This window comes from Scaptodrosophila lebanonensis, unplaced genomic scaffold, assembly GCF_003285725.1.
Source record: "Scaptodrosophila lebanonensis strain 11010-0011.00,11010-0021.00 unplaced genomic scaffold, SlebRS2 tig00000001-arrow-pilon, whole genome shotgun sequence".
In the NCBI taxonomy this organism is placed as follows: Eukaryota; Metazoa; Arthropoda; class Insecta; order Diptera; family Drosophilidae; genus Scaptodrosophila; species Scaptodrosophila lebanonensis.
In genome coordinates, this window is record NW_022060529.1 from 9625964 (window position 1) to 9638095 (window position 12132).

Genomic DNA, 12132 nt, shown 5'->3' on the forward strand with positions numbered 1-12132 from the left:
TTTGTTTTTGCTTTATCTAAGATCCTAGCGCAATTTCATATTTATCCTTAGCTATCGTCTAGTTTATTTGAACGATTACAATTTTGTTAAGTCAATAAAATCGAATAAATATGTATGCGTGTATGTATATAGTTTCGTTCAAACCAGCGAGTCAGTGAAACATTTAATTCCATGAAAAAGAAACTAAAGAAAATGATTCAGCCGAAATTAAGCTACCATCATACTCATATTTGAGATTCTTAATCGCAAATTGAACGCATTAAACAATTCAATAGGTTGATACCTAAAGCGGCCAATTAAAAGATATTAATTATTTTCGAAAAATGTAAAGCAGTTTCTTTTAAACGTATTGCACCCAAGTATATTACAAAACTGGGATACAAATATATTTCTATTAAAATACAAAAAAAAAAAAAAAAACATCGTTGGAGAGGGACTGCCAATCAGAAACTGTAGTAGATATATGCATTTGATGTAAAATAAATTTGAAATATTTATATCTATGAATCTTTGTTTCGTTTCTTAAAGTATTCTTTTTAGCACGCAAAGTAAGTAAGCCACAGACATTAAATTTACAATTACAAATAAATCAATGATGATAACAAATGCTCATGCTTTTCCATTTAATGAAAGCTTATCTTGAACTAAGTATTAGTACTTACTTATATATATACTATATGAATATATATGTACATACTATAACATACACGTAGCAAGAAATTCTTTGGCAGTGCCAATTGTATTAAATCTAGCATGATCTTCAATGTTCGCATATAGAATGTATTCGCACTATAGACGTATATCGAGGTATGAAAGCCCACAGCTACATGTAAGTAAAAACTATTTTAAATGGCATTGAAAGTGAATGCTAAGTATTTAACAAAATTTTGTCATAACAATTGAACAAAAAATCCGTACAGTTGTGGCCAAGATACATCCCAGATACCCCAGCTACCTATAACGAACAATATTTGGCTGAGGGCGTCTGTCGTTGCCCGCCGTTGGCGTCTGCATTCGCATCTGGCGGAACTATGTGGCCCATAACTTGTGCGGGGGACTGAGGGTAGCGATGTTGATGTTGGTGTTGATGCACCTTCCAGGGTTGCGTTGTTTGTGTGGCATGGTTGGTGGGGCGCTTGAACCCCTGCGGGTTTGCAGTTGATGGCGCGCCTCTTGCGTTGTCCTTTCTGTCCTTACTAGCAGCTGCTGCTCCTAGTGTTGATTATGGTGTGGGTGGCGTGGCGTCAACAGTCGGTTCGATGGAGGCCAAAAGTGTTTTTGCATATAATATAGTAAGTAAGGCAATTTTCAACCATATGCACACAAACACAGAGAGGAATACAAATTTAACAGTTAAGTGAATGCTTGAGATGCTTTGATATTTGTTATTTTGTTTTTGTTTTGCTTTGTTTTTGTTTTTGAGATAAATTGCCGATGTGCAGCCCGTACGAATGATACTGAGATTAAAAGTGACACAAGTAACAGACATATACGAACGACTATGAAACGTATGCGATATCGATAAAGTAATTATCTCATTCCGCCTTCCCATGCACGTGCTGGGCCGCGACTGCTGTTTTTTTTTTTTTGTAATTTTAATTTTTTATTATTTTTTTTGATGATGATATCTTGCAAGCCTAGGCTGAGCGAATGTCATGGAGTCATGAGTAACATGATATGTACACCATACCGATCGGCTGATGCTGATGGGGCAGCACTCTCCCGTGTTATATGATACTCTCGCGATTGCGTTCAAGCTCCTCAGTCTCGTTTTCCGGGTCCACACTGGATGTTGATGAGACGCCACATATTTGCATTTCAATTTCGGCCAGTCGGTTTTCCAGATCCCATTGCTGTTGCGACAACTTCGTATTTAGTGCTTGATTCTCGGACTCCACAGTGTGCAGTCGTTCTCGTAGTCGTTTAATTTCATCCTCCAGTGCCTCGTGTGAGCCCAGCAACGGTGTTGTGCCATCCCCCCCACCACCGACTCCCGATGTACTGGCATCGTAGCAATTAAGGTGAGAGCTTGAGTCGCATATGTGACCTGCCAACATAATCACAAGCATTACACATACGCACCTACCTATATATATATATTGAATGTATTGGATGATGAAGACGTTCACCTACCTGTGTGACTGGGCTGAGAGTGCGGACGCATCGAGTGGTGCGAGGTGGCTCGACTGCGCGGCCTTTCCTCCGAGCCATGTGCACTGGGACTCATGGAACGTGGCGAATCTGTGACACGAGCCAAGCGTTCCCCGTAGCTGAAGCCGGAGCGCGGACTTGGCGCCCGACTGTGAGTGAATTGTGGCTTTTAATAGTCAGTCAACAAAACGCTACTCAACAAATGCTCACCTGTAGCCGACGCCATGCGACGTCTGCTGTGGTGCCGGCGGTTGCGGCTGAGTGTGCTGCTGCACGTGATGCGTCATTGATGGAGCTGGTGCCGGGGTTGGAGCTGGAGCTGATGCCGATGCCGGTGGCAGCCACATATCCTCCAGTGAAGTGCGACCACAGCTCTCCACCAGACCCGGCGTCGATTGGCAGCGGCCCATGGCAACTACATTAAAGTATTTGACTGTGTTTTAAAATCAACATCGTTCACGATTCACGCAACCGAAATGGAAAACGAAAAGCAAAATAATCAATTCGTGTTATTCTGGGCCAGTCACATCGTGTCTCATAAGTGTGTACGAGTGTTTTCGTTTTTGAGATTGTAATTTTTAATGAAAAAAGCTGAACGAATTGTCGCATTCTCGCATGCTTACCTTTCTCGAGTGGCGCCTTTTTATATTTCTCCAAGCGTTTCACAGCAATCGACTCAAGGCGAACACGTGCCGCCGGATATTCCTTTAGCACATCCCACATATCCTTTTTGCTGAGAACGAAGAGGTCGCTGTAGCCAACGGAACGTACCGAGGCGGTGCGTCTATTGCCTAGACGATGCAGAGTGGTTGGGTGAGGTATTATTGAAAAGTTACAAGTGATTAATGGGTTTTCTGTGCAGTAGAATGGTTTGGTTGGCATGTGTCTGTTGTTATTGGTGGATGGAAATAAAAGAGAGATTTTAAAACTGCATGCCAAAATGAAGTGCATTATAAATGTCTATTCGACACAGGGCAGATGGGATTGCTTTAAGAATCAATTGCTTTAAATTCAATTATTATTTTTAAACTCCTCTTCAGTTATGCATGATTTGGCATGCACTTTCAAAATTGTTGATGCCACTAAAAATGCTCAATTCTGTTATATGATCTAGTATGATTATGAAAAGGAAAAGATTTGATGCGTTGTATCAACATGTGGTATACTTAATTATTACGCTTTTCAACATTGAGAACGTTTAAACTTTACGGCCAGGCAAAGCAATACAACAACGAGTCAGAGATTACTAGAAAAAGAAAATACACTTTTTTATGTGGTACAGCATGTACAGCACGTACACACAAAAAGCGAGGGGGGACATTATAGTTAGTGTGGGTAAGAGACAGATTTGTGCTAAGATAGTTCAATTTTCAATACTTCCAGTTTTCTCCAAATTCCAAATTGTTCAAACAAAAACCCAAACGCATGTGTTTTCAATTGATTTAAATTTTTAAGACTCACTGAACTAGAATGATCCACTCTAGTGAAGTACACTTGATTTCTATTTTTACTCTTCAAAACATTTTCCAAACAATGTGAAGCATGCAATATAATAAATAAAATAAAGAATTGCTGCTCAACAATGAAATTCAAAAGTATCTGTTTGCAGTCTATGTAATAGCACTCACCATACTATGTACATTGAAATAAAATAAATACAAAAAAACATGGCTTAAGCTTCACAGATGCAGCGCATCTAGGCCAATTGTTTCGATGCCGACACCAACACTGAATCCGAGGACATTGTCTAATTGAGCTATCAAAAACTTTTGCCCAGAACTGAAAGGCTTCAAAGTTCGGTCGTCAGCTCTAATTAAATTAAGTTGTAAACTGTTCGTCAAGCAAAAATTGTTTACAGCAGGCAATGTTTGAACTACTCGTAAAAGGTAGCTGCAGATAGGCAGGCAGATGCATGTATTTCACATTTAAGTTTTACCATAAGCCATTCCGACTTAATAGCACTTCATTTTGTGAATATACAATGTTTCGATGCTCTATTTGGAGTTATTTGAGCAAGGGGTAGTGCTTTCAATGTGAATTCGTCGTTCAATTTTAGATTTAAATGCATCAAATTATTATGCCATTGTACTTGTATCTGTGACATATCGCCGGGGAAGGGAAATAGCGAGAGTATAAATTATGGTTATCTATTGAGGTAACCTCTTTTTATTAGATTAGTTTATTTTAACATATCAAGCGCACATCTGTAAAATACCACTATTATCAGATACAAAATACATTGATTTTTGTTGTGGAGGGCATTGCAGCTTGGGTGGCAGACAACTCTTTAATGTATTTAATTTGCATTCGGCTTCAATAATTTGTGGTTATATGCCTAGATGTGTAGATAAGAAAAATTCAATAAAATTGTAATGCTTAGTATTATGCGGGCATGCAGGCACTTGGAATGCAAATGACAATCTAATTAAAATTCGTTGCATACTTTTGGGAGCGCGCGTGAAACCAATATGCACGAACAGAAGTTAAAGAAGAAGAAATAAAGCAATGAAAAACAATGCTAGCAAATAACAGGCGAGGCTAAAATAAAATAATAGATGCTTAAACTTGAAAGGTGTTACTAATTTGATGAGCAGAAAGAGTGCTTAGCTGCTGATTAAAAAGATGCCAGTTACTGTGGTGGTCTATTAATTAAATGGTACTTAACACAATCACAAATAGAAGTTCTCAGAATAGTGAGAAAGTGGGTGAGTAGGAAAGTATTGTATACAAAAATAGGGGACTGAGGCTGGTGATAATAATAATTAGGCAGACACGAGTGGATTGTTGTGTATAACAAAGAGAACGTGATTGCAAAAACAATCCACAGTTGCGACTACACACACTAGATAGTAGGAGTAGGTATGTGACAGTAAAACACTAAGTTAATGCATATGGCCAGGATATGGCGTACAAGTATTTTCCTTTTTTATAGAGAGGGAGAAGAGTAAACATGACATTACATATACAATATACATAGACATATACAAAGGTAGGTATGTAGTATGCTTGTGTGTTGTATATGTAGCGTAAGATAAACTGCAGTTAATATTATTGCTGTTGTTGTTGTTTAGAATATATTATGTTTAGACATACGCATACGTCGTTATTGTTCCGCCTGGCACACTAAAATGGATATTTACCCAGTTCTTTACCTGCTGTGCCCATGTTCAGTATACTAATCTCGCCAAAATAGGAACCTGCCTTCAGCGAAGCCATCACCGTTTTTCCATTGTCGGCGACCACCTGCAAACGTCCGCGATTCACGATGTACATCTCTTTTCCCACCTCGCCTGCTCCAACGGTCATTGGATTAAACCATGACGCGTAATTGCACAGTTAGGGCCCGATATCGATTTAAGTTGCCATACGTTGCGGTGGATATTGGTTTGGTATGTGGACAGTTGAATTATCGGTGAATTGTTTTGCGATGTGAAAGAGGAGACGGAAGCAAACATTTTCCAATGTGAGGCATGAAAAATGATTGACAGTACGTACCTTTGCGACAGATGTAGTCCCCCGGCGAGAAGAGTACGGGTCGCAAGCGTAAAACCAATTCGCAGAGGAAACCGGCTTCAGTATTTTGAAAAATTTCAACCCGCTTAAGTGTATCTAAATGGACGTTAATTGCTATTTCAGCCTGTATGGTAGAGTAAGAGACGGAGAAAAGTGCATTAAGAAAGCAAGTAAGTGTAAATGGCGTTCGCCACATAACAGGACGAACAGCTGAGAAGGCGGGGCTGTGTGGATGAATGGATGGATGGACGGATTAAGAGAGAAAACAAAAAAACGAAAACGAGAACATGAAACAAAATGGACAAAGCTTGTTTTTCCCTTGTGGACATTATACACACACATCTGTGAGTGAGCGCAATACCGGTATATGCTATATATACATACACTTTGCTCCCCTACACACACACACACACACACACAGACACACTCGCAAACAGTTACCTTTAATTTATCAGGAAGACAAGATACGGCACGCTCCTCATCTGAACATTTTTGCGTGAGCCACAGGTAATCGAACCATTTGATGACCTTCACCTGCAGATGATTTGGCACACGTCGCATGCGCATGTACGTCTTGACGCCGTCCAGTTTGGCTGAAAAAATAATATAAACAAATATAAACACGCTTATTAATATGTTGTGTTGCAGCTTGTGTGTGGATTTGCCTTAAATAGCAACGAGTTTCGCATACAAATGGGCCTCCAGGCAGACGGTGGTTATGATACCTTTTTTTGATGAAGCGCAAAAGAAACTGTTTGTAAGTATTTAGCAGCAGTTATTTGTTACCACATTAATAATGTATTACATATTTCTAGTTGTATTACACATAAAAATGATTTCTTGATCAGATAAATTAAAATTGTCCAGCTTCATTAAAAGTGTCACAAAAAATTTGCTGAAATTCATTTTGTAATAAGGAACTTTTGTTTATTTGTTTGGTAGGTCAATTGGAAAATTGTATAAACAGGCAATTACTCATACAGTCATTTAATTTCTTCTGTATGATACGAGTTGACATCACATATCATAGATAAGTCTTGCGATTCAGGCAAACTACATTGCATAATTGTTCTACAATGTCCCGAAACTGTTATGTTTTTATCTATTCCAATACAACAATTAAGAGCAATGGATTACTAATCCCCATAAAACTAAATATTTATAAAAGAAGAACCCTTCTATATTTTTACATTTTACATTAATTTCAGCATTGACGTATCGTAAAAGAAAATTAATCTCCAGCAAGGATGTTGAGTCAGCTAGTGTGTATGTGAGTGATTTTTTTAATATTATTTTCCGGCTGTAGTGGAAATACTTTACTTCACGTTTGTCTGTCTGTCAAAGCGCACGAATGCGCAAAGTCAACGAAGCACACGGCGTCCAATCAACCATTCGATAAGAGGAAATTAAATCTTTTGGTTTCGCCATCATTGCCTGCAAATATTGACACAATTTGTCTGCAGCCCAGCATTATAATGGATTGAAGACTTTTTGTCGGAGGACTAAGAGCTGGGGGGCTTATGTGTTTGCTCGTGTAAACATTAGAAAACCAAACTAGCAAACAAGCAAACAGATTGAAAGCAAATAAATAAGATGCGAGTCCTCACAACCACACACAACCATTTAATGCAACAGCCAATAGCCAACAGGCAGCCAGCCAAGTCAGTCCATTTGTCATTCCTCATTTCTGCAAATTCGTCATGACTGATGGCAGCACGATGTTTCAACTTCCGATTGTCACTTTGTGGTCAGACTTCGTTGTGCACCATTCAATCAGACAATGTGCCAAGCAGCCACTTTTCGATTTTCGCTGCATTTTTGTCATATCAAGCTAACAAGACTCAAAAGAGTATACGTGTACAGCGATTCTAATATGGTCATTGAGACATGTAGTCAAGGCAATAAGCAACCAATATTCAATCTCTTGCAGAATAAAAATCCCGTAGTGTTATAGTCAAATACGTCTCTCTCAACTTTCTTACATTTAATTACTCGATTAAAGCAAAGGAACAAAGGGTATAATAGACTTTTATATTTCTAATTGTATGACAAAATAGCCGCGTAACTTAATAAAAATAAAAGCTTATTGTAGGCAACAATGCCGAACCGTTGCAGTTATGGCTAAGTAACTTGATGTAACAACAAGTACCGGAAACAGTTCCCTCACCGGAAACGGTGCGGAAGAAGTGGCAGTAACAGCATGGGTCGCTGCACTGAACTGACGATGCTACAATAATATATCCAAAATAATAATAATAATAATGCTGCAGTATGTTTCTGTAATACTCTTTAGATAATTGCTGTCTTGGCATTTAACGATTTGGATGCATTGGATGCAATGACAATACACCCAAAAAGTATGCAATATTTTTTTTACTTTTCAACTTCTTTCATATTCAAATGGAGTGGAATCGTGAAAAAAGAAATAATTTGCATTTAATTACTAAATATTTCCTAATTATCGTCAAGAGTGTGAAATTATGATATTAAGTGATGTTTCAACCCCATTCAATTGATAGTCATACAATTTATGCTCAACAACTTACTATGAAATCAAATGTTTAAAATGTTTGATTTCCATTTATAAAAAATGTACCGCCACTTAAAACGTTTATTGCTATTTTTTCTTAGCGGCTTCATAATTTATACTTTTAATGGACATGTTAATTTTTTCCCATTATTAAAAGCAGCTGGCATCCCCATTTCAATTTGTTTTTATAATTGCAGTTTCAAATTTAAATATAGCAATAAAACGAGAGTAAGGTTTCAGAAGAAAGCAGAAAACCTTGAGTGTCGTCTATTTTTAACCATTGAACACATTTTCTTAGACGAAGCCCAAGACAAAAAAAAAGGAAACAAGCAAGTTTTGACCTCAATGCAAGGAACTTTGCTGGTCAGCACAAAATACCGTAAAAGTGAGCAACTTTTCTTGACACAAATAATTGTTCTGGCTTGAATGAATTCCCCGTGAGTGCTGCTCCAAATTTGTGGTCTTTTGCTGCAATTTCAATCAATATTTTGCAACAATATTTACTCTGTGGCTTAAAACAGAAACGAACCAACTGCATAAATGCCTGATTCTTTGCATTTGCCACTTTTGATTCCATTTATATCGTTTCCAAGCTAAATTTAATTTGCCCTCTGCTGTTGGCTTTTCTCGGCGTTGCCGGCAGTTTCCAGTTTGCTGATTGTGGATAGAACTGTGTTTACTTGGCTCACAGTTTCCTATTTATTTTCCATTTTATGTACTATTTCACAACAGTTGCTTGTGGCATATTTCGATTGCAATTTGTGGCGAGCGCGTTATTTGCACAAGCTTAGCATAAAACACTATCTGTAATACACCTGGGCTCTTAGTAGCGGTACTGTGGCATACTTGAATGCATTACATTTTGGCAAAGTTACGCCCAAGAAGAACGCGCACAATTCAGCCTGTTTGGTAAGAAAACTAAGAACCTCAACAAACACCACTCAGAAGTTCAAGAGCTGCGAAAGATGGTTATGATTTTGCGAACATTACGAGTATAGGCTGCACGACAAATACCGCATTTGGTCTCTGTGCATTTTGTACCCATTGTCCCGTAACGCAAGGCGCATTCCATCAATATCAAATGAGACATTTTTATACCCTTAAATAACAGACCCTAAGTGGGAAAGTCGATCTGTCTTTCTGTAAATCTAAAGAAATAAAGTTGCGTTTTGTTTTGCTATCCTTAAGGCAAAAATACAAATGTCCCTTAACGCATTTTTATACCCTTCGCTGAAAATTTTAAGGTTACATGGTTTCGGAGGGTAAGTTTGTCACACATTGAGGGAAGAATAGTGGACTACACTTTATGGTTTATTGGCAGGTATCATTTTTGTTACGATGACACAATGAAGGGTATATCAGTAAGTCGTTTCGACGCCTGACGTTAAATTCCGAATTTATATTTGCAGCTATAAATACAATGGTTAGCTAGGAGTCAACAATTAACATTAATAGTAAATATGTTCGAGCATATTAAACAACATTTGTAAATATAATTTTACGCAATATTTCAAGTCCGCAAAAATACAGCTACTATTGGCAGGCTATGTTTGAACAATAAATATTTACCATGAGCAGATAAACTTTACTTAAACAATTAACTTTAAACTTGACTTTTACTTGATATTTTGAAAAGATTTTCCAAGTGGAAGTGATACAGCCATTTAGTTACAAATGCTAAGCAATTAAACACAGTATTCGATTCGGAATAATCTTGAGTTAAGCAATTGTAAGCCTGTAGTTAAACCTTGCTTTAAAACACGAAAGACAAACTAAATGCTAACAAAACGAATAAAATTGCAAAACAAAAATACCTTCATTTCAAATGAGTAAATGAAAGAAATGGGAAATACGCTAAATAACTAAACATTAAAAAGAAATTCTAACTCGTGGATATAGTCACATAATTTTAAAGTCTAACTATCGCAGGTATAGTACTTTACAAGTATATTTTATAAAAAGCTAGAACTCTTGTATAGCTTCTTAGTACCACAAGTGAATCGGATATCTCGATCGAAAACAACTTGTGGATATGGTAGAGTGCTATAAAGTGCTCGTTAGCCATAATAGTACTCGTTACTTGGAAGAGTATTAATATATATATAAATGTATGTATATAAAATCTATGTACATCGAAGATATAAATGTGTATAATACCACACGTCCATATATGTAAAAAAGCACGTTCTAAAAATATAACGAAGGAAGGCAGCTTAATAGGTGAAAGCAAGTGCTGGCTTTCCATACAAACACACTCTCCCATTTACTCGTACATACAATATTGATTGGAATATATTCACACACCACCGCGCTCACCTCCCCATCAGCTGGCTAAGATGGATGATAAATATACCCACTTACACTGATTCTTATCTCAATCCAGTCAGGGACTAAAGTTGATTTAATTTAAAAAATTATTAAATTCTTATTTTGTGTAATACTATAATATTGAATACAAAAATGTAATTGAAGAAAAAAACTATATTAAAAATAAATCAGCCAATTGAATTTCATCCCTATTTTCATCTCGAGTTTATCTTCCCAAATGTCACGGTTAAATTTTAAGTTACGACTACGGAGGGATCATTCAGCTTCTATTTAGTAAAACAAAAAGGATAAAGGATTTACTAGTTCGGTACCAGTACAATTAACTGAAGGGTTTCTCCTATGGGGCCAACCCGAACAAAAGGACCAACACAAACACACACACACACACAAATTATAGCAGCGGCCAAGCGCAGGAAGAAGCAGGCGACCAAACGACTATCATTGCTGTTGAAGCTGCGGCTTTTGCTCTGACTTGGAAAGCGAATCCAACAACAAAGAGCAACACACACACACACACACATAAAAGAGAACGAATACACTTGAACAGTCAATGCCATGTCGGGCAAGTTAAAGTGGATAATGGACGCGAAAGGAGCAGAACCAGCAGCAGCAGAAGAAGAGTAGAAAGCAAACAAGTAAATACTTAAAGCTACATATATGCAAGTATGTAGTGAGGCATGCCTGCCCCTTGTCAGGCAATTGAGCTGAAACTTTTAAAAGAGATCTACCCATATGGATTTCGGCCCTATATGCCACAGCGTGTACATATTTAATACGTTTTAATTCGAATCAATTAACTATTTCATACACATTATTCCCCGGTTTATGAATTAGTTATGTTAATCCGAAATGATAACACTTTAAACGTAGCTTCATGACTACCGAAACACATAACAGCACATCAATATGTTGATCTATACTCGACAGACAATACTATATTTCAGAGTTTATAGATAAATAAATAAATTGGTAAAGTGAACGCACACTTCTCTCTTGGTGTTGCATTTTTATATTATGCCTTTTTAGTTTTTGATTAATAAAAATATAATTATGTATATTAAAACTAGTAGTACATTAAAGTCGTGTACGTCCGATTCTTGAACATTCTGTGCTCCGTACTAAACTTTATTGTTTCATTCCTTCATATGGCAGCCATATCATATAGAGAATGTATTTTGAAGAAACTTTGGAATATTTTGAGGAAACCCATAGCTACCAGACTTGCTTAATAATCGGTTCAATATGAGTTATATATAATAATAAAGATATATAGACTTGTTCTGTATATTCAAAAGTCGAACTGACACAACTATAATATTCTACTCGTTTTTATCTAAAAGTATGTATTTATCTACTTGTAGAATTGAATCGCCAACAGCGTTCGAAATGCCAATCGTTGAACTAACATTTTGCGACTGCGGCAACGTGTAAACAAACTATTTACTGTAACAATTAAATAATGGCGTAACGCAAACATCAGCGTATTAACATAATTTTGAATACAATTTCGCATGCACATTTTGAATGCGGCGACCGGGCCTGGGTCTGGTTCTGGTTCTGGTTGAGCCAAAACGCACTCTCGTAATGGCACTCCCCTAATGGGAAGCATT

General features: G+C 37.3%; 1 protein-coding gene across 1 annotated transcript in view; it reads right to left on the bottom strand.

Annotated features, from left to right (window-relative positions):
* Positions 1-792: 792 nt before the first annotated feature.
* The window catches only part of LOC115620772, a 79660-nt gene continuing 68320 nt past the window's right edge, over positions 793-12132 (bottom strand). The window contains exons 7-14 of the mRNA XM_030514183.1: positions 6106-6257; positions 5647-5788; positions 5304-5441; positions 2775-2942; positions 2362-2584; positions 2134-2288; positions 1691-2047; positions 793-1212 (exon numbers count right to left, since the gene is read on the bottom strand). Coding sequence (XP_030370043.1) covers positions 1728-2047; positions 2134-2288; positions 2362-2584; positions 2775-2942; positions 5304-5441; positions 5647-5788; positions 6106-6257 — 1298 coding nt within the window. The 3' untranslated portion in view covers positions 793-1212; positions 1691-1727. The remainder of the gene's footprint in view (positions 1213-1690; positions 2048-2133; positions 2289-2361; positions 2585-2774; positions 2943-5303; positions 5442-5646; positions 5789-6105; positions 6258-12132) is intronic.